We start from the raw sequence: 23,184 nt of genomic DNA, 5'->3' as shown, positions 1-23,184 counted from the left end.
GCTGGGAAGTGGCGGTGCGGTCCCCTACGGCACTGCGTAGGATCCTACGGTCTTGGCGTGCATCCGTGCGTCGCTGCGGTCCGGTCCCAGGTCGACGGGCACGTGCACCTTCCGCCGACCACTGGCGACAACATCGATGTACTGTGGAGACCTCACACCCCACGTGTTGAGCAATTCGGCGGTACGTCCACCCGGCCTCCCGCATGCCCACTATACGCCCTCGCTCAAAGTCCGTCAACTGCACATACGGTTCACGTCCACGCTGTCGCGGCATGCTACCAGTGTTAAAGACTGCGATGGAGCTCCGTATGCCACGGCAAACTGGCTGACACTGACGGCGGCGGTGCACAAATGCTGCGCAGCTAGCGCCATTCGACGGCCAACACCGCGGTTCCTGGTGTGTCCGCTGTGCCGTGCGTGTGATCATTGCTTGCACAGCCGTCTCACAGTGTCCGGAGCAAGTATGGTGGGTCTGACACACCGGTGTCAATGTGTTCTTTTTTCCATTTCCAGGAGTGTATTAAGTACCTCTGAGGAGCTTGTGGGACACATGGGTGGCACTTGTGCCACACCACAGTCTAGTGTAGTCAACAGTTTTCCTGTGGTCACTTTTATTCCCTCTTTTTTTGAATTTTCAGAAAATGTGTGTACATTTTTGCTGAATGTGTGTAATGTCAGTCACATTTGTTTGTAGACTCATATGTAGAATCAGTGGACACATTGAGAAATGCTGATAGGTTTGAGATGCTGGCTAAGGGGTTAGCAGAGTAATACTCAGGCAAAAGGGATGTTAGTTAGTGTATGGACAAGCTTTTCACTCTTTGACACAAGCTGGGAAAAGACTGAAGCTTTTACAGATAGTATACACACAATTCCATGTCATATCTTGGGGTCAGATAAGATAAGGAATGATGCTGACTTGAGGAAAGAGAGGCATGAGCTGTTGATGTATTTATAAGAAGAATAAATCCACAGATTAGGGACAAGGTTAAAGAACTGTTGCCTCATCTTTGCATGAGCTGATTCATCTTTTACTGTTTAGAGAGGAGGTTGGGTGTTCCTTTTAGTCACCTTCGTGTAGTAACAATCCCTGTCATGTGTTGTCAATGAGACAAATTGTAGGCGATGCAAGCAGCCAGGTCACACTGCCAATGTCCACCCCATTGTAAGGAAACTAGAAACTGTGCACTGATTGTCACCAGTCATGAGACAGTCTGGACCAAAGAAGGGGAAGACATCAAAGTTTTAGAGGCACTGGGAGGTCATGTCAGGAAAATGTCAGAGGGGCTAGAGCAGTTTAACCTCTGTGCTCCCAGTAAGCACAGTCAGCTCCTTCAGTTTCTGCAATTTGCCAGAGGTGGCAAATGTCATTGTGAATGGCAAAATATGTGAGAGACCAGTGAGTATTTTGGTAGACACAGTGCTCAGATGAACCTAATATTCTTGGTCCCTGGTGGATAAGTGGGCTAGGGACAAAAATTTTTGATGTTATTCTAAGGAAAGATTTTCTGTGTCACTTTCTGGGCACTGTTGACTTTAGATCTCAAAATGTTCAATTCAGTGATTGAATTCACCAACTTGGTGGCGGTAACACCAGACACAAGGAATTCAGAGAAGAAGGTCTATTCCTCAGTTTTTCACTGATCTGTGTATCTTAGTATTAAAAGCCAGTGCATGAGGCTGGATGGAAAGAGTTCTCTGAGTGGCAAACCAGAATTCAGTATCCTACTGAAGCTGTCTTTCTGGTTGATCCACTAAGACAAAATGGAGTTGTACATCATCTCCAGTTTCATGATAAATGAGGCCTCTGTAGGGTTGAGAATACAAATAGTGAAATATATGTATGCTGATATGTTTGTATAATTTTGGGACAAAATATGTTGTGGTTCCGTCTGGAATAGGTTGCCCAGATTACAAGAAATAGCAGCAGAGGAACAGTCTCCAAAGGGAGAACCATGAAGCGAAAGACATTGCCAATACAAGAAGAATATGCCATTACGACACCCCTTAGAAACCCGTTACAAGAAAAATTGTCATGTTTGTTGGAATCACAGAGAAGCCTGTTTTAACTGGTGCCTGAGGAGTTCATGTGACTATTAGACGAAAGGCAGTACTTGCCAGCCACAGATTTAATATACAACAAAATTCTGATAGGGAATGTAATGCTGATAGCATAAAAACCCTGTAGAATTCCCAATCATTTGGAACTGACTGTGGAAGAAAGATCAATCCTCTCTCATCTGAGTTCAATTACTACCAGTTCTGTGACTCTGCCATCGGGAGTGGGCCCTTCTTGCTCACCTTGCACCTAGTAATTTTGTGTCAAGCTTACAATGGTTCAGTGTCAAAAGATCAAAGCACTTCATAAAGAAACTTAAAATTCCTTTGCCTAACATTATGTCTGCTATGTAATTCAGTCCCTTCAGATAATGGAATACAGATGTATAATTCCTCAGTTTGCAATAAACCAAGTGTGGTAGTGTTGAAAGTTCTGATGTCAATCCATGGTTTCTGAAATTCCTGGCTTCACTTGTGTATTCTAGAAAGTTCATGTTTTCCCTGTATCTTTTGTCTTCCATAACCAGATCAAAGCATACTGCAGTTAATTTTGTTGTGTCTGACTTCTTGAACACTGAGGTGGCAAGAAATTATGTAGTTAATTATAACACTCTGAGTAAGTAAAACATTATTAATTATAACACTTTTAATTTTGCTTGCCAGGCTTGGCTGTACCTATGAAACAGCACACATGGACTTGCTGTTCACAACACACTACATGATCCATGATTAGTGAGTGGGTAATTGATACAAGTTCAGAATGGGCAATTGTGGCTTCACCACAGTCACTAGAAAACACAAGTTCATAGGCACTTGTTGATATAGTACTGATAGTGTTGCCTCATAGGCACAGTTCCCAGGAGATGGAAGTCTCTTCACTGTCCGATGGCTGACATGGGCTATGTCATGGTGATCAGGCAGCACAACAACGTTACTCCAATAGGAACTACCTGGAAGTGGGCAGAATCCTACCTCAACCAGAACTGCCATCCTGGCCTCTCAATGCTAGTTCACAGCTTTGCTGTGCAATATCTCTGTGGTGGTCGATACTTCTTGCACTGCTTTCGATACTCCATGACACAGTAGTCATTAAAATGCCTTAAGGGCATGCAACAGTTTGCTTTAAGGATGCATTCCAATACAGCCACCACAAATATTACTTTAAATCACAGAAATGATAATAGTAATAAAAAATAATTTAATTTAATTCAATAACTTTGTAATTCCTGAACCCCATTTTCTTATATCCAACTATCCCTTGTGGGTTTCTGCTTTCTGTTCCAGTGAGACATGAAAGCCTAAAACTGATGCACAGCATTTTCAGATTTCAAGGAAATTGCTGATTAGCAGCTGGTCATATCCTGCCTTAGCAGACCTCCATACACTACACTTCCAGTTCTGGAACACTCAAGAGTGTAACTTCTGTGTGGTGCTTCATAGCCCATGTCGTGATCCTCAGGATTTAATGTTATATCAGTCAAAACCATATAGTTTTTCATATCTTGACCTGGGTTACTTAGAAAAAATTTCTTCCCGTCCAAGCTGCAACATAAAAGCCAAACTCAGGTTCAATTACCTCACACTTGAACGTGTAGCACTGACTCTGCACCCATGCTTGGATGCATGCTTCTCATATTACAGAAACTGATTCTGCATCCTGCACATATCAGAGCTTGGCACTGTTGTGCTGTTGATGGACACTTCTACGTTCTGCTGAAAGGGTGAATGTTATATGTCATCTTACAGGAGAGTCTCCATCTGATTTGTATCTTTCAGCACTGTCAGTCTGGCTCCACACTCTACCCCATCTCTCCTGTCAGCCCCAAAATAGATACAATTGATAGTTCAATCATATGTTTCAGAATTCTGGGGTTGCAGCTGTGCCATAGCTACACTTACACCTACTTCCAGCAGCTTTGAAATGCGAAACTTACATCTCCTTCACTGCTGGTGTGAGTTCAAGACTACTTCCTCTGACAGTCTTAATTGTGTGGGTTTGTAACATTACAGGCAGACACTTCGGCCACCTGCTACAGCTCAGCCAGGCAGGCTGCTACGAGCACCACACTTGATTGATTACACACTGTTGTGTCACTCTTCTTCAGTAGCGAAGACTTAAAATAGAAACTGCAGCAAAACCCCCAGCAACTTCCTTCATGTCCGCGGTGTTTTACGAAACATTCACGTGAGGATTGTCCCCAACGTTGGGCTGTGTGTCACAATTGCAAAAAGAAAGGTCATGTGTCTTCCGTTTGCAAATCCGACCGCATACATGATGTTCATGAACATGACGCTGATTCTGATTCTGTGTTGTCTGTCAATTGCACTTCTTCCCTTTCAGGGAAGTTATTCCTCACTGTCCAAATCCCAAATCCTTGGTTGAGATGTTCACTTGCAAGTGGATACCGGTTTTGCTGCCACTATAATTAATTCTCAGACATATCTTCAGTTGGGTTCTCCACTCCTGTCACCTGTCACTTGGCAATTACGGACGTACAATAAACAGAAGATTTCTCTCTTGGGAAAGTTTAATGCTGAGGTATCTTTGAGGTATCTTACAAATCCGTCGTTCGCACTGTTCCCATATTTGTGGTCGACCAGAGCAACGCAGAAAATAGTTTTGGTTTCGGTGCCTTTTGCGTTTTTGGGTTCTCCATATATGACTCTGTCAATATTGTCTCTCATGCTATTCCTTATGCTCAACTGGATTCCTTGTCGACGACATTTTCATCCCTTTTTTCTCCTGGGTTAGGCCGTGCAAACGATTTTGAAGCTCATATCACACTCAAACCCACTGCTCGGCCTAAGTTTTTTCGGGCTCTGCCCATTCCTGTGGCCCTTCGTGATCGGGTAAAATGGGAGTTGGATCGGCTCACTACTTCAGGGGTCTTGCTTTCTGTCACTTCCAGTGAGTGGTCCTCTCCTGTCGTTGTCGTCATTGCTAAGCCAAATGGTGATATTCGTCTCTGTGGCGATTTCAAAGCCACTGTAAATGCTCAATGCCTCATTGACACTTACCCTATGCCCCGTCCTGAAGAATTGTTCACTAAACTTGCTGGATGCCAGTATTTTTCTAAAATTGACCTGTCAGAAGCTTATCATCAACTTCCTCTCGACGCTGCTTCCCGGCAGTTTCTGGTCCTTAACACGCCTTTCGGCCTCTATCAATACCAACACTTGCCATTCGGGGTTGCTAGTGCCCCTGCTCTCTTTCAGCGATTCTTGGAACAATTATTGCTCCCTGTCCCTGGGTGTATCAATTACATGGACGACATTGTTGTCACTGGCTCCACCACTGAAGAACATCTTCAAAATCTCCGCACACTTTTTCATGTCTTACAGACTGCTGGTCTTAAGTGTAATCTTCAGAAATCACAATTTTTTCAGGCATCTATCACGTACTTGGGGTTTCAACTCTCTCGGGATGGTATTCGTCCGCTTCAGCAAACTGTCGCTGCAATCGATGCCCTTCCTCGCCCTACATCTGTTAAGGAACTGCAGGCCTTCTTGGGTAAAATAGCATACTATCACTAGTTTTTACCGTCTGCGGCTTCGGTGGCTCAGCCGTTGCATCGCCTGTTGCATGAAAACCTGCCTTTTCACTGGTCCGTGTCATGCGATGCGGCTTTCCAGAAATTGAAAACTATGCTGAAACAGGCCCCGTGCCTGGCTACTTAATGACCTGGCCAACATCTTGTTCTTGCCACAGACGCCTCTCAATACGGGGTCGGTGCAGTCCTGGCGCACCGTTTTTCTGACGGTTCGGAACAACCCATTGCTTATGCCTCCAAAACGCTCATGGATGCCCAACAAAAGTATTCTCAAATTGAAAAAGAAGCTTTGGTCATTATTTATGCTCTTCATAAGTTTGGTGTTTTTCCTCTATGGCTCAAAATTTCATCTTGTTACGGATTACAAACCACTTGTTTCCTTGTTTCATCCATCAACGTCACTTCCCGACAAGGCTGCACACTGCCTCCAGCGTTGGGCTCTTTACTTGTCTCGTTTCAATTATGAGATTCATTTCCGGCCAACGGCTCAACATGCAAATGCTGATGCTCTGTCTCAGCTTCCCATGGCTCTTGATCGGGCATTCGATAGGGACAAACTTTTGTGTTTCCACCTGGATGTTGCCGAGCAGCGGGTTGTGGACAGGTTCCCCATCACTGGGAACAGGCTGGCGGCTGCTACGAGTTCTGACCCTACCTTCTCCCGGGTTTTACGCTGTATTCAGAAGGGTTGGCCCGATCGCCCGTCCGCTAAGACTTCTGATCCGTTGCGGAACTACTACGCTTTGCGCTACCGCCTCACGGCTAGGGATGGTGTTATCCTCCTCTCCACTGAAAATGCTTCGCCGCATGTCGTGGTACCTGCGTCTTTGTGTGCTTCGGTCTTGCGCCTCCTTCACCAAGGGCACTGGGGTGTGTCTCGCACAAAATCTCTGGCGCGCCGTCATGTGTTCTGGCCTGGAATCGACTCTGAAATAGCACACATGGTCGCTGCCTGCGGCCCTTGTGCGTCACAGGCCGCTGCCCCGAAGTCATCTTTGTCACTGTGGCCTTCGCCTGAGAAGCCCTGGGAGCGCATTCATGCTGACTTTGCGGGACCCTTTTTAGGTACTTATTGGCTCCTCGTAATTGACGCCTACTCTAACTTTCCTTTCATTGTCCGTTGCACATCGCCTACCACCGCGGCAACCACCAGTGCTCTCGCCAGCATTTTTTCTTTGGTAGGCCTCCCCTCTACTCTTGTTACTGATAATGGTCCGCAATTTGCCTCATCCGAATTTGCGGATTTTTGTGCTCATCACGGCGTTATGCATGTCACGGCCCCGCCGTTCCATCCACAATCCAACGGTGAGGCTGAACGACTGGTCCGCACATTTAAGGATGTGGAAACTTCTTCTGCTGCTGATGAAGCGCTTCTCCAGTTTCTGGCTTCTTACCGTTTCACCCCCATGGGCAACCACAGCCCGGCTGAGCTCTTACATGGCCGACAGCCCCGCACGCTACTTCATCTTCTGCGGCCTCCCACCTCACGGCCGCAGGTGCCTTCCCTTGGCCGGTTCACCACTGACGACCTCGTCTGGGTATGGGGATATGGCAGGCGGCCAAAATGGAGCCCGTGCCACATCTTAAGACACCATGGCAGACGCCTGTATGAAATCCAGACGGACACGAGTGTTGCAGTGCGTCATTCGGACCAGCTTCGGCCTCGTGTGCCAGCAACGCCTGTTCCGAATGCCGCTACACCACCTTCGGCTCTACCTGACGCTCGGGATCTTGGCATCTCTCAATACTCACAACGCAGCCCTCTCACCGTCATCGCAATGCCAGCACAAGAACGGACGCCACCAGGAGACGTGCCCATGCAGGAACTGGATGACCATCCTCTGTCAGAGCAAATCTACTCGCCTCCCCCTCCAACGGATGCCGACACATCGCCCATGTCTCCTGTCATATCAACTGGACTTGCTGCAACGGGCAGATTGGTGCAGGTGGCCCCAGCAGATTCGACCCCTACGTCTCCTGTCATCTCGACCCATTATCATTGGGGACACTTCTGTCCATACGGGAAGCCGCCTCCTCGAGACTTTACGGCGAGTCAAACGTGTATGGACATTAGCCATCTCCAGGACATCTCCATCAAGACCAGTGCAACAATTTCAAAGGGGGAAAAAGTGTTGTGACTCGCCGATCATCCAAAGTGCCGCCGCGCAATTACGCGCGTCCTCTATGTGCGGCGCTGTCTGCCAGCCATGCAGCAGCTGCGCCACCTAAGCAGCCAACCGAGCAGCGGCCGCTAGACTGGGACTCAGTGCTCATTCGAATGCTAACGCGTACACATGTCTTGCTTGTCAACTTACTCTGTGACTTACATGTGTTGTGACGTTCTGAAATATATTTGTTAAACTTGACGTTATAACAGTGACTAGCAACTATCCTTTTCATTACAATGTACCATTCACTTTTAAAGCTAATTGCTCCTCCTCATCTCCGGTTTTACCAGTCTCTTTCTTCCCTATGTCCCATATTGCCTTATTTTATTACCCAATGTGATTATCTTTATCTTATCATACATTTGGTTCAATGTCTGTATTATTCTCTTCCCTACTTTGCAGTATGCTGGGTAATGAGCTATGGCATCAACATCAGAGCTAATATAAAGGTCTAGGGTTCAATGATGAGTGAGTTCATTGAAACAATATGATATTTTGATGAGTGTCAATCCTGTCATCTTCACCTGAAGGAGATTTATGAGCAGATTAGAATTTCTTGCGGGTGCTCAGCATATATTTACTGTTAAAAAGAATTTGTTATGAAATTCTATTTCTGCCATACATGGTACCATATGCTGTACTAAGGAAAATTTATTAGTATCTGTGTTCTTAAGTACATGATAGTTGCTGATGATTATGGCAGTTTTTCCTGCCTCCATTTCAGCTCTACAGAAGTAAGATGCTAACCTAAACCCTGTTATACTAGTGGTCACATGATGGCAGAGAGGCAGATTATATCAAATCTAATTTATCAATGTAAATTACTAGTTCATTAATTTTATCACTCAGGCCTCGAATATTCTCATGCAATTGGGATAGCTGACATTTTACACTGGCCTAAATATAATTAGGTGGAAATAAAATTTCTTGTCATCACCAAAAATTTTCAATTAACAGCTGTTCGTTCAGATATAGTATTCTACAATTACACTGTTTAATTTCTTCTCAAACAGAATCTTTGTTTCACTACTAAGCTCTCTTAAAACTTGGTTTTATTCTGGCCTCCTAACCCTGTAAAAGATGCTCTGGCACCTATAATCCCTCATATTTTTTCACTCATGACAGTGGGTCCCACTATTACGTTTTTTGCTACTTGCCCAGACAGATTTCCTCCCCTAGCCTCTTGAGGGGAAGGCCAAGTCTAATATAATCACGTCTACTGATAGAATCAACAAGAACCACAATGGTGTGTGACCCTGCAACTGACATAAGCAGCCATTCCAACTCCAAATTAAATTTCCTGACAGAAAGTCCAAATCAGTTCAATCACAATGGTTCAGAACACATACAAATTCAACACTTGTTTGTCTCAATGTTAATGTTATCCTTAACACACCACACTCTACATTGCACTCTAGATCTCTGTCAATGTTACTGTCCACCCCAACTATTATAAACATGCTTGATGGGTTCCCGGGATTTACGCCGGATAATATTGTAAAAACCGCACAATATTTCCGCGAGACAACTGCCCGCCATCCTCAGGTGCTACTGTCGCGTCGCTGAGAAGCGCGCCAATTTATATGCTGGCTTTCTAGAACAGCGCAGGCGCCAGCGGGGCATAACGTCATCGAAGACCAATCGTAGACAGCGTCGAATACCAGAGCCCTCTGCTGGAGAAACGGGTCGCGGTCTGCGGAAGCGCGCCGCGGCGCGGGAAAATGCGGCCGGGAGCGACGGACCCCGTTCGCGCGCGCGAGGTGTTGGCGCGCGATTTAAGCATCTGCGCTGAGGCTTCCCATCTGCGTTGACTCGCTGCGGTTGCTAATCTGTGGCTGACGATTCCTTAGTGCCGCCAAGGCTGGCTCCCAGGCCTTACTCAGGTGAAACCCCGTGTCTCTGTTTATTAGGTCACTGCTTATACGTATTTCGAGCGCCTCTTTGATGATGGAGTCCCAGTATGTGGAAGCATGCGAGAGGATCTTGGTTTCTTCATAATTCATGCCGTGTCCCGTGTCAAGGCAATGTTCAGCAACCGCAGATTTCTCTGGCTGACCCAACCTCGTGTGACGTTTATGTTCGTAGCATCTGTCTTTGACCGTACGACACGTCTGGCCAATATAAGATTTCCCACATTGGCACGGGATTTTATATATTCCTGGTCTCCTCAGGCCGAGGTTGTCTTTAACAGAGCCCAGCATTGATTTCACTTTTGCTGGAGGCCGGAAAACACATTTAATCCGGTATTTCTTGAAAATTCTGCCCACCTTAAAAGACACGCCACCCACATACGGTAGAAAAACCAACCCCGTGGTGGTGTCTGCTTCTTCAGGTTGTTCTTGAGGTTTGGAGCGTGCTGGTCGAAACGCGTTGCGGATCTGCTTCTCGGAGTACCCGTTCTGGGCAAATACAGAGCGGAGATGGCTGAGCTCTGCCGATAAGCTGTCCTGATCTGAGATGGCTCTAGCCCTATGCACTAGCGTCCGTAATACACCGCTGCGCTGTGAGGGATGATGACAACTCGTAGCTTGTAAATACAAGTCTGTGTGCGTAGGCTTCCGGAACACACTGTGACCCAAGGAGCCGTCTCCTTTTCTACGCACCAAAACATCCAGAAACGGGAGCTCACCATCTTTTTCTACCTCCATGGTAAAACAGATACTTGGATGGAGGGAGTTCAGATGTTCCAGGAAAGAAGGAAGCGTTGCTGTCCCATGCGGCCATACCACAAACGTATCATCTACATATCTCCAAAAACATTTGGGTTTCAGAACCGCCGTCTGAAGTGCTTTGTCCTCGAAATCTTCCATAAAAAGATTTGCTACTATGGGAGACAAAGGGCTACCCATAGCAACACCGTCAGTCTGCTCGAAATACTGGTTGTTAAATAAAAAGTAAGTCGAGGTAAGCACATGTTTGAATAGGTGTAAGACGTCCTCTTCCAGCTTGGCTCCTATAAGTTGTAATGAGTCCATCAGAGGCACCCGTGTGAACAAGGAAACCACATCGAAACTCACTAGTAAGTCTGTAGATTCAAGACGCAGGTTCTTCACTCGCCGTATAAAATCTTCTGAGTTTCGAATATGGTGTTCACATTTCCCCACCTTGGGACTCAGAAGAGAAGCCAGATGTTTAGCTAGATGGTATGTTGGGGCACCTATATTACTAACGATAGGGCGAAGCGGAACATTCTCCTTATGTATCTTAGGCAGGCCATAAAGTCGTGGCGGAACTGGCGCTCGTTCTCTTAAACTCTTCTTCAGATGGTCAGGGAGTTGGCTGGATTTGAGGAGAGCGGATGTCCTCCGTTGTACGGCATCCGTCGGATCTTTCTGGAGTCGACGATACGCTGTATCCTGTAGTAGGTCCATCATCTTGCCAAAATAAGATGTAGCAGGCATAAGAACAGTGGCGTTACCCTTGTCAGCTGATAAAATTACTATATCATTGTCTTCTTTTAACGAACGGAGCGCTCTTCTTTCTTCAATGGTGACGTTCTGCTTGGGTGCAGGCATCCTGGTTATTGATCTACAAGCCTCTCGCCTTATCTCTTCAGCAGCATCATTCGGAAGTTTTAAAACACCTTGTTCAACGGCACTGATGAACTCCTTGATGGGCAAGGTCTTGGGAGTAGGCGCAAAATTAAGTCCCTTTTCTAACACTGACATTGCAGCGTCACTCAGTGGTTTATCTGTGAGATTAAACACAGTCCGTCTGCTAAATTTCTCTTCTTGCAATGACCGGTGTGTAAGGCGCTGGAACTTAGAAGTTTGACGCGCTGTGATTTGCTGCCGCACCCAGTCCGAAAACGCCCAAGTAGAGCTTAATCTCACAGATAAACCACTGAGTGACGCTGCAATGTCAGTGTTAGAAAAGGGACTTAATTTTGCGCCTACTCCCAAGACCTTGCCCATCAAGGAGTTCATCAGTGCCGTTGAACAAGGTGTTTTAAAACTTCCGAATGATGCTGCTGAAGAGATAAGGCGAGAGGCTTGTAGATCAATAACCAGGATGCCTGCACCCAAGCAGAACGTCACCATTGAAGAAAGAAGAGCGCTCCGTTCGTTAAAAGAAGACAATGATATAGTAATTTTATCAGCTGACAAGGGTAACGCCACTGTTCTTATGCCTGCTACATCTTATTTTGGCAAGATGATGGACCTACTACAGGATACAGCGTATCGTCGACTCCAGAAAGATCCGACGGATGCCGTACAACGGAGGACATCCGCTCTCCTCAAATCCAGCCAACTCCCTGACCATCTGAAGAAGAGTTTAAGAGAACGAGCGCCAGTTCCGCCACGACTTTATGGCCTGCCTAAGATACATAAGGAGAATGTTCCGCTTCGCCCTATCGTTAGTAATATAGGTGCCCCAACATACCATCTAGCTAAACATCTGGCTTCTCTTCTGAGTCCCAAGGTGGGGAAATGTGAACACCATATTCGAAACTCAGAAGATTTTATACGGCGAGTGAAGAACCTGCGTCTTGAATCTACAGACTTACTAGTGAGTTTCGATGTGGTTTCCTTGTTCACACGGGTGCCTCTGATGGACTCATTACAACTTATAGGAGCCAAGCTGGAAGAGGACGTCTTACACCTATTCAAACATGTGCTTACCTCGACTTACTTTTTATTTAACAACCAGTATTTCGAGCAGACTGACGGTGTTGCTATGGGTAGCCCTTTGTCTCCCATAGTAGCAAATCTTTTTATGGAAGATTTCGAGGACAAAGCACTTCAGACGGCGGTTCTGAAACCCAAATGTTTTTGGAGATATGTAGATGATACGTTTGTGGTATGGCCGCATGGGACAGCAACGCTTCCTTCTTTCCTGGAACATCTGAACTCCCTCCATCCAAGTATCTGTTTTACCATGGAGGTAGAAAAAGATGGTGAGCTCCCGTTTCTGGATGTTTTGGTGCGTAGAAAAGGAGACGGCTCCTTGGGTCACAGTGTGTTCCGGAAGCCTACGCACACAGACTTGTATTTACAAGCTACGAGTTGTCATCATCCCTCACAGCGCAGCGGTGTATTATGGACGCTAGTGCATAGGGCTAGAGCCATCTCAGATCAGGACAGCTTATCGGCAGAGCTCAGCCATCTCCGCTCTGTATTTGCCCAGAACGGGTACTCCGAGAAGCAGATCCGCAACGCGTTTCGACCAGCACGCTCCAAACCTCAAGAACAACCTGAAGAAGCAGACACCACCACGGGGTTGGTTTTTCTACCGTATGTGGGTGGCGTGTCTTTTAAGGTGGGCAGAATTTTCAAGAAATACCGGATTAAATGTGTTTTCCGGCCTCCAGCAAAAGTGAAATCAATGCTGGGCTCTGTTAAAGACAACCTCGGCCTGAGGAGACCAGGAATATATAAAATCCCGTGCCAATGTGGGAAATCTTATATTGGCCAGACGTGTCGTACGGTCAAAGACAGATGCGACGAACATAAACGTCACACGAGGTTGGGTCAGCCAGAGAAATCTGCGGTTGCTGAACATTGCCTTGACACGGGACACGGCATGAATTATGAAGAAACCAAGATCCTCTCGCATGCTTCCACATACTGGGACTCCATCATCAAAGAGGCGCTCGAAATACGTATAAGCAGTGACCTAATAAACAGAGACACGGGGTTTCACCTGAGTAAGGCCTGGGAGCCAGCCTTGGCGGCACTAAGGAATCGTCAGCCACAGATTAGCAACCGCAGCGAGTCAACGCAGATGGGAAGCCTCAGCGCAGATGCTTAAATCGCGCGCCAACACCTCGCGCGCGCGAACGGGGTCCGTCGCTCCCGGCCGCATTTTCCCGCGCCGCGGCGCGCTTCCGCAGACCGCGACCCGTTTCTCCAGCAGAGGGCTCTGGTATTCGACGCTGTCTACGATTGGTCTTCGATGACGTTATGCCCCGCTGGTGCCTGCGCTGTTCTAGAAAGCCAGCATATAAATTGGCGCGCTTCTCAGCGACGCGACAGTAGCACCTGAGGATGGCGGGCAGTTGTCTCGCGGAAATATTGTGCGGTTTTTACAATATTATCCGGCGTAAATCCCGGGAACCCATCAAGCAGATGCAGCGCCGGGAAAGCCTCAAACAGCACATATTATAAACATGCTGGCTTATTCGCTAACATCTTTACAGAGTGCTCCTAAATCCTCGTATCACCTGATCCTTTCCCTAAGAATGGTGACAAACATTTCCACTATAGATTCTCAGTTAATCAGTTTAATTTAATTTTCTCTTACCTTTACATCACATTTCAACTCTTCCAGACCCCTCTCCCCTCTCTGACCCATTCCTCTTGCCTACTTTTCATTATTTATGATAAACTACTTACCATGCTGAGGATCAACACCAATGCCACTATATTTAAAGCACATTGTAACAGTTGTGCACGTGGTCATTGTACCATCTCTTAATGTACAATTATTCTCCTCAAGGCTTATAACCTTAGACTCAGGACCAAGTGTTACTCTGGCATCCATCACTATTACCGGTCTTGACCTAAAATTAAATAAATATTAATATTTAAACAGGTCTCAGGACATTTTACTAGGAAACAAGAACAATCATATTACAGCAGTCCCTGCAAACAGTAGTCAAGAAAGTAAAAAGTCCACAGCATCTTTATGGAAGACTTCTTATAAGATAAACTAGCGTTTTCCCAGCAGCTTCTTTTGTGTACATGTTGGACACATACATTGCATGTATCTCTTCTTCCCCCTGTATGTATCCACCTCCTCCTCACTCTCTGTGTCTCTATCTCCTTCTCCCCCCCCCTCCCCACCTTTGCCATCCTCCCTCACCCCCTCTCTCCAACCATATTTCTCTTCATCTTCACTCTGCCCATACCCAAATCTCCCTCTCTCTGTCAGACCTCTCATGCTCTCCTCTTCCTTTCCCACCTGCCACCTGCCCACTCTATTTATCCTTATCCCCTTTCTTCTACACTGACACAATTGTGCTTTTCTTCACTTTCTTTGGAAAAATTCCATCTCTGAAAGAGCTGTTTGCTATGTACAGTAATGGTGTGACTATTTGTTCACTTTTTAACTTTCTTATGTGATTCAATATTTCATCATTGTCAGTTGATTTCTTGGAGTTTATTTAATGTATAATTTTCCTTGATTCATCTTCTTTGAGTTGTTTCAAGAACTTGTTCCGTATGATTTTTTTTATACCTTAGAAACCTTCTTTTTTGGAATTTTCTTCCAAAGTTTAAATTCTCTGCCACATTTATATAATTATCATTGAGTATGTTTGCCACTTCTCTACCATACCATCTCTAACCATTGTGGTGTCTATTTTCATTAACATTCAGAGCTACCTTTATCTTGTTTTTGAATTCATTATGGCAGTGATAATTGCTCTTGCTTTTGCCTCTCGTCATTTTTCTGTACTACTTTTGAATATTTTATAGTTTTCAGGTTTGCCTTCTATCTCACTTCCTGCACCTTGCTATGGTATTCTAATATTTCACTGGTAATCCATGGAGTTTGATTCTACAGGTTTTCTTGTCTCTTTACTATGGGGAATGTGTCATTGAAATGATATTTATTTATTATAATAAATGCATCAGACTTTTAATTTACATACAGGTACAATAACTTTCATTCCAGATCTCCCTATGCAATATTGTTCTAAATATCTTAATATTTCGCTCACTGATGAACCTGATTTGTTCAGTTGTTTGATTGGATTCTGATAATATGTCATTAGTTTAGTAAAAGTACATCAGCTGTCCATGATGATCAGATACCTCTGTTTGACTCCACATGACTCATGGTCACACCTAATAATATTAGCAATGATTTTGTCAATAACTGTCTGACTTTGAAAGTCTGTCTTGTTGGTACAGATATTGTTGCCTCCATGTTATAATGTATTAACAGTGCTTCAGAATCTTGCCTCATTTTCCTAAGTTAAAATAATCTTTCTTTTCGTAATCATTCCTAGTAAGTTAGCTTTTTTCAGAAAAGTGCTGATCTTGCCATCTGGTGATCTTTACACACAGAACACTCTTTAAGTCACCTGTCACTACACCAGTAGGTTCAATGTCTTTTCCTTCAGATATAGTTAATTTCACAATTTACTGCCTTTATGTTTAGTTCTACAGAAGTAACTGGGTAACACACAGACCTTTATTGTCAGACTACCTACCTGATTTCAGTTAGCCCATGTTCAGTGATGCATAATATGCCTGATTTTATTCTATTTTCTGGCTTCTAGTTCATTACAAGTGTATTGGATATTATGGCGTAATACCTTTTTGTAATTTTCCTTTGGCTGACTTACATGTTGTGGACTGTATTCTGAAAGGATGTTATAAATGTGTAGAGGATGATGTGGTCATTGGTAGCACCACTTGTAAGGGTTATGGACTGGGTATGGGTGTGTGTGAATGGTTCTCTGGTGAAGGTGGAGAGTAGGTGCAGAAGACGTACACAGTCAGTGGTGACAAATAATTTATTAATTGTTGAGTTCAATAGATGTAGACACAGCAGCAACAGGAGAAGGTGGATGGTGGTGGTCGGTGCATCCAGGCTATGATGGCAGGCAATGATGCGCCAGTGTCAGCACTGGCATCAATAAGGCTCAGAGGCAACCTCACCAGCCGCACATTGTTCAGCCCCGTGCTGTATCAGTTGGTAGTGCTGTTGCCCTCATAAATGCAGATGGACTGAGGAAATACTCAGCCCAGCACTAGGTGGCTGTGTTGCCTGGGATTGAGTCCCAGACTGGTGACTGGAGGGCAGAGGCTCAGCACTGAAAGGACGTTAGCTCAGCCCCTGCTCATACAGGCTGCAGCTGGACTTCCAGTTGGCCATCCCTTCGAGATGGGGGAAGGACGGTGACAGCATTGTGGTGGAAGCCAATACACAATGGATGCCAATTTGAAGCACAGCTGTGGTGATGTGCTATGCCTGGCCAAATGGCCAGCTTTTATGCATGGCAAGGCAGACCTTGTTATTGAAGCCACATACACATCCAGGCAAGTATCATCAAAGTATCTCAAAACACCAGCTGTTACCTGGGTCACAGTTGCAGAGACACTGGCATGGCCTAAGTGCTGAGCTTGTGGGTGTCAGCAAGCACCCAGGTTTTAGAATCATGACATCGACTTGTGCCCACACCTCTATGATATTCTGTAGTGCTTCATTTATTTGGGTGGTGCTTATATTTGGCTTTCTCAGCTCAACCAAATGATTCCTCCTCCCCCCCCCCCCAACCAGGACATATGCTTCCTTTGTTTCTAATGGTTTTCCAGACATCTGTAAAACATTCTTCTCAGTGTTACATTTCAGGTACAAATCTGTGTGTGCTCCAAGGTGGTCACAATGTTCTTTAAGGGCACAGTTTATTGAGCTGTGCCAGTATGTCTCTGGCAGTTGTATCATAAAGGTGTGCCACAAGTGTGCTGTGGTGTGCTTTTTATCACTGGCTGAGGTGGAAGTGAAGCAGCACTGGCTGGTGCGCACTTTCAGTTGTGAGTCCACCCAGGAACGAGGAGGGGAACACATGGGGGTTGGGGGCGGGGGGGGGGGGGGGGGGGGGAAGTATCAGCTAGAGTGCCTTGTGAAGCAGCCAGCCTGTGTATTGGAGTTGTGGCCATGGCTACTGAGCTACTGGGGCAGCTCTGAGCCGTGAACTTTGAATTCAAGCTGTTTGTTTGTCTGCAAGTTCTTGGTGTTGTGAATAGAGGTCAGCACCTGCATGAATGTTGTGGAGTAATGGGTATCAGATTCAAGCTATTGTCTTGTCATTACCTCCATGCTGTGCACTGAACATGATGCCCAGGTGGATGATGTGGAGTCACCATCAATGAGTCTAAGCCGTCATTTGCCATTTTCTCACTGCTGAGTGTGGAGTACATCAGTATGGTTCTCAGCTGAGGCTACAAGAGGTCGATCATGCATATGAGCAATGTTGTTCTGTCAGTCTTTGTGGTTTGTAAGGCATTGTGTTCCTTGTTTCTTAGTCTCACTTGCATCATGTGCATGTCATTCATTGAGTTAGTGTTGCCTACTGTCCATGAGCTGTGTGTCAGTTTTTTGGTCTCATATAAGCGATGGGGCCTGTTCTGTCACATCAAGTATCTTTTGTTCATTCCCATTTGTGAAATTAGTATCAAGTTCAGGTTGTTATTTGTTTGCCTGTTCTGTAATCATGTGTTTTAAGTGGTGGAAAGGACTGTCATGATTTTGTCATATGTTAAATTGTGACACTTCCTGCTGTATCAGTACTTTTAAATATTGTTGTCTGTCAGACAGTTGGCACATGCTGTTGCTTCTGTAAAGTTCAGTGTGCTCGTTTGACCAATGTTGTGTAAGTGAATGTAACTCCATCTTCAATGTAGGAGCGTGGGACAGCAACTGGTTGATGAAATGTAATAATACTGTGCCAACAGCTGTTATTTTGATATTGTTTTATTAGGCAACCAGTTTCAACATTCCAGTCATGTCTTCTTCAGGCCTGTTGCACGACTGATGCTAAGTAGAACTCATACATGTAAAACTGTCAAACTGTTTTGACAGACCTAGATGACCCCATATCACGTATGTGCCAGAAATTGTGAAATGACAGATGGAACAGTCATGGGTGTTTCACTCATCAGTTATTATTGATATCTACAATGAGAGTTTCGAAATATGAACACTGGAAACAGCTCCCTCCTCCTCTGTCCATCCTGCTTCTTCAGTATATAGATTATACAATTTTAATTTGGTCACTTGACAATGAGGTGTTATGGCAGTTTATCATCATATGGATAGTAAGCATCAAAACATCAGATTTGTAGAGGAATAGGTGGATGATGAGAAGTTTCTTTCTTCAATGTGCTGCATATACAGCAATAGAAATAAAAGAAGGATAAGAATAACCTGGGGTTCTTCTGGACAAACTAAAAAAAATGTTTTCAAAATTAAGTTTCTGATGTGTCTAGAAAGAAAATTTTAGTCAGTTTTTACTCAGGGCAAGGAGACATGTACTTTTAATGTGAAAACCATTCAAAAACTGAAGGCTACTCAGTGATGAAGGCAGAGATGTGAGTTGGGAACTGCTAGGAGAGAGAGCAGCTACTTCATATAAGAGGAAATGCAGAGACTGTCATACCAATTTTAGTATTTTAAACTTTGTTGCATTAAGCACAAGTAATTCATAACAAGTCAACGTAGTAGTTTAATAATACAGCTGCTTGACTTCATTAATCTACTCATCACACGATTCCAGATCCCTCAATGTTCTTTTTTTGTGATGGGTATTACAAAATGTGATGAATGAGCAGTGTACAAAATGAGCACTGTATATCCTAATTGTGTAAACACATTTCACACAGAGCAGTCGCATTGCAACAAACAGCACACAAAGAGAAAAACAAAGTCTTGTAACTATACTACCAGTGCATTTGTATGGTATAACAAATTTAACTGCTCATTCAGGTAGCAGACTGTAAGCTGCATATTAGCAAAAATAATATATATATGAACCTTACTGAAAACATTTCACTTTTTTAGATCTTAGTGATGTACCTGCATTACAGATGCATGGAACCTTATGCTTTCTCCGTATTTTGTTGAAAATAATAAAAATTATAGTGCAACACATTTTTCTAGTCTCTGAAGAACAAATGCAATAAATAAAACAAAGTTTGGCTAAATTCAACTAAATAGCTTCCAACAACAGTTTCTATGTCTACATAATGATGTTTGTAGATTTCTTTCTTAACAAGAATGGCAAACATTTTATTCAGAAGAAGGAAAGTCTATAAAAGAAGGGAAAAACTTACTTGAAGAAAAGAGCCACATCAGCATCATAAGCACCAACAGCAATATCAGGATACTGATTGTTGTCAAGGTCCACCCCACCAGCAACAGAAAACCCAAATGTTGTGATTCCATTGTATATGTTTTCACCATATATCACCTGAGAAGTCTCTTTCATAATGCCAGCATTTGATCCATGATAAATATAAACAGCTCCACCACCTCTGGGACCATCATATGGAGCACCAACAGCAATATCTGTAAATCACCAGAGGCAATAAATCACTACATTTTTATCAGATATTTTGCAATTTTATTGTGAAAAAATTAATACTTTATTACTAGAATATTCAGTTGAAGAGCTATCTACAGATAAAACTGAAAATATGCCAATGCACATAATTAAAAGGAAACAATGGATTTTATGGTTTCAGTTCTTAAAGTTTCTCAAAATAAGTTAATTAGAAGACAGCAGAAAAGAAAGGAAAAAAAGTTAAATGGACTTAAAAGGAACCATGGGTCGAAACTGTTTTTCATTCTGTGTGGTGGCTCAGCATGTTTAGCAACATTTCCCTACTTTTTTGACATGGTCTAATGGTCAGTCAGCTTCATATTCTATGGATTGTTTATATGATAAATCACAATTATGCGGAATGAGTCATTGTACATTCAAATAACAAATTAATTTGTAAGCATGGCTACAAGCTGACTGTTTTTTAACATACAGATGTGAATAAATAATTTCTTCCCAGCATTTTTATATGTTACACTAACAGAAATTCTTCTTCAGAATAGGAGAAATTTCAGCATAATAGAAATATTTCGTCTTAAATCATGTTATGTGACTGCCAGGATCTTTCCCTTCAAGAGGTCATAGCTATCTGAGTAACAAAGGTCCTGTTCTACAATTTGCCAAGCCAGGCAATTCAACTTCAATATTCTTAACTAATCATGGTAACCCACAGAAAATATAGATTAGCTTAATAAATAAAAACCAATGATCAAAATGATTGTAAAGGGGGGGAAACTATTTTTATGTTTAGGAGAAGGAAAAATATAGCTATTTAAATGAAGTAAATGTTGTAAGAAATCAGGATTTTAGGTAAAAAGGCTCTCTAATGAGCCACTGTTTTCAGGAAAAAGATACAACAAATTCTGTCAAACAATCTGATGACAGAACATGCTGACAACATTCACTTCGCTCAAGGTGGAAGTCAATATTAAACCCTAAAAATTTTGTAGATTTTCATATGATTTGAGTCTTGCCAGATTTCAAGAAAACTCGGTAATATTTAGGGTTGCACACATTGATAACTTTTATCTCAATCTAGTGAGATTTCTAGACTTGAGGTGCTTTGCGCTAGTGGGCTTTTGTCTTTTGCAGGTAACTGAATTTTAAAATGGGAACCAAAAGAGGGATTTAGCTGCTAGAAAAAGGGCGAGTGGTGAGCTTTCAGGAATGCAGCTCCTTTCAATGGATCAGATGCTTTCAGTTCCTTTTCTTTTACCATCACACAGGAATGAAAGAAACACTTTCAGATGTTGCTAAATCTACCAGTACTAAACCACAGGAAAGTGTGGAACAAAGCAAATACCCCTGTTAAGATGGAGGAGAATATCTGTGATGCTGTACAGTAGCTGTACAAAGAAATCCAAAATCTGGATAAAGAGAAATCAAGGAACATGGATAAAGCACATGTGAAACAGCAGATTTGGAATGGTAATCTCTTTGAATTTTTTGACATTTCTCAGCAAAATGTGATGGACATGACTACTGTATCACCAGAAGATAAAGAATTTCTTAGGTCACAAAGAGCAGATAGGTTTTTGCTTTGAAAATAAGAACTATGTATATAAAAGGAGGGGAAAAAAGATTCAAATAAGAATAAACATTACAAAGCTATCACTGAAATCAGTAAGACAGTTACACTGGAAGATTCATCTCCATTATCATCAGAATCTAGTGATGAAGAGGCTGAATTTCTGCCTCCAGCAACAAAAAAAATTCTGTTCAAATCCTAGGTTAAAACCTATTGACCAGGCACTCATGTCTCCTTCAAAAGTATCCAGACACCTGGCTGAAAAGACTCAAAAACTTGTGGCGCCCTCCACTGGTAATGCTGGAATTCAGTATGGTGTTGGCCCACCCTTAGACTCAATGACAGCTTCCACTCTTGCAGGCATATGTTCAATCAGGTGCTGGAAGGTTTCTTGGTGAATGGTAGCCCATTCTTTACGGAGTGCTGCACTGAGGAGAGGTATTGATGCTGGTTGGTGAGGTCTGGCATGAAGTCGGTGTTCCAAAACATCCCAAAGGTGTTCTGTAGGATTCAGGTCAGGACTCTGTGCAGGCCAGTCCATTACAGGGATGATATTGCCATGTAACCATTATGCCACAGGCCGTGCATTATGAACAGGTGCTCAGTCTTCTTGAAAGATGCAACCACCATTCCCGAATTGCTCTTCAACAGTGGGAAGCAAGAAAGTGCTCAAAACATCAATGTAGGTCTGTGCTGTGACAGTACCATGCAAAACAACAAGAGGTGCAAGCCACTTCCATGAAAAACACGACCACACAATAACACCACCACCTCCAAAGTTTACTGTTGGCACTACACACACTGGCAGATGATGTTCACCGGGCATTCGCCATACCCAAACCCTGCCATTGGATTGCCACATTGTGTACCATGATTTGTCACTCCACACAATGTTTTTCTGCTGTTCAATCCATCCAATGTTTATGCTCCTTACACCAAGCGAGGTGTCGTTTGGCATTTACCAGTGTGATGTGTGGCTTACGAGCAGCTGCTTGACCATGAAATCCAAGTCAGTCAACAGACGAGGTCGGCCTGTACACTTTTGTGCTGTATGTGTCCCCTCACATTTCCACTTCACTATTGCATTTGAAACAGTGGACCTAAGGATGTTTAGGAGTGTGGAAATCTTGCATACAGACACCCCATCTCCTGAGCACATTCGAAGTCTGTGAGTTCTATGTAGCACCTCATTCTATTCTCTCACAATGTCTAATGACTACTGAGGTCACTGATATGGAGTACCTGGCAGTAGGTGGCAGCACAATGCACCTAATATGAAAAATGTGTGTTTTTGGGGGTGTCTGGATACTTTTGATCACACAGAGTATTTCAAAAATTTCCATATTGCCAGCTAGCGTTTACCAACCTTGGGCAATCAATGGAAGTAAAACAACAAAGAAAGTCAAATCCTCCTCAATTGGTCCTGCACTGGTATAGTAAGCTGTTGCCCTTAGTTGCCATGGGAGTGTCAAAATTTGGAAGATAGAGTTTCAGTTCTAGTGAGTGGCACAGATTTTGAACATTTGGTTGGCATACCTGTTGCCTTGAAAGGTATTGATGAATAGGTGGCTGAACTAGTTATTGGGGAAGTGGACTGATTTTGTCTTTGTGACAATTTCATCTATATATCTTCTGATACTATAGTGTCTAATACAGGACTTATCCAAGGGACATGTACCAGAATTGAAACGGAATTCAGATAAACTTTGATGCTGTTGACTTTGAGTGTTGTGGCATACCATCAAGTGGTCCTGTCATCCACATTTTTCAGAAATTCCAAAGTCTGTGGGGTTCACTTGATAAGAAGTCATATACAACAATGCCAGA

The 23,184-nt window shown here is 43.8% G+C and overlaps 1 protein-coding gene across 1 annotated transcript in view; it reads right to left on the bottom strand.

The window, feature by feature from the left end:
- LOC126253554 (integrin alpha-PS2-like) overlaps positions 1-23,184 on the bottom strand; it is a 392,425-nt gene that overhangs the window by 47,395 nt on the left and 321,846 nt on the right. Inside the window, exons 10-11 of the mRNA XM_049954962.1 lie at positions 19,561-19,795; positions 14,113-14,279 (exon numbers count right to left, since the gene is read on the bottom strand). Coding sequence (XP_049810919.1) covers positions 14,113-14,279; positions 19,561-19,795 — 402 coding nt within the window. The remainder of the gene's footprint in view (positions 1-14,112; positions 14,280-19,560; positions 19,796-23,184) is intronic.

Source organism: Schistocerca nitens, chromosome 4, assembly GCF_023898315.1.
Source record: "Schistocerca nitens isolate TAMUIC-IGC-003100 chromosome 4, iqSchNite1.1, whole genome shotgun sequence".
NCBI classification, from domain to species: domain Eukaryota; kingdom Metazoa; phylum Arthropoda; class Insecta; order Orthoptera; family Acrididae; genus Schistocerca; species Schistocerca nitens.
Note: the sequence above shows the minus strand (reverse complement) of the source record. Positions and strands in the feature narration are given on the sequence as shown.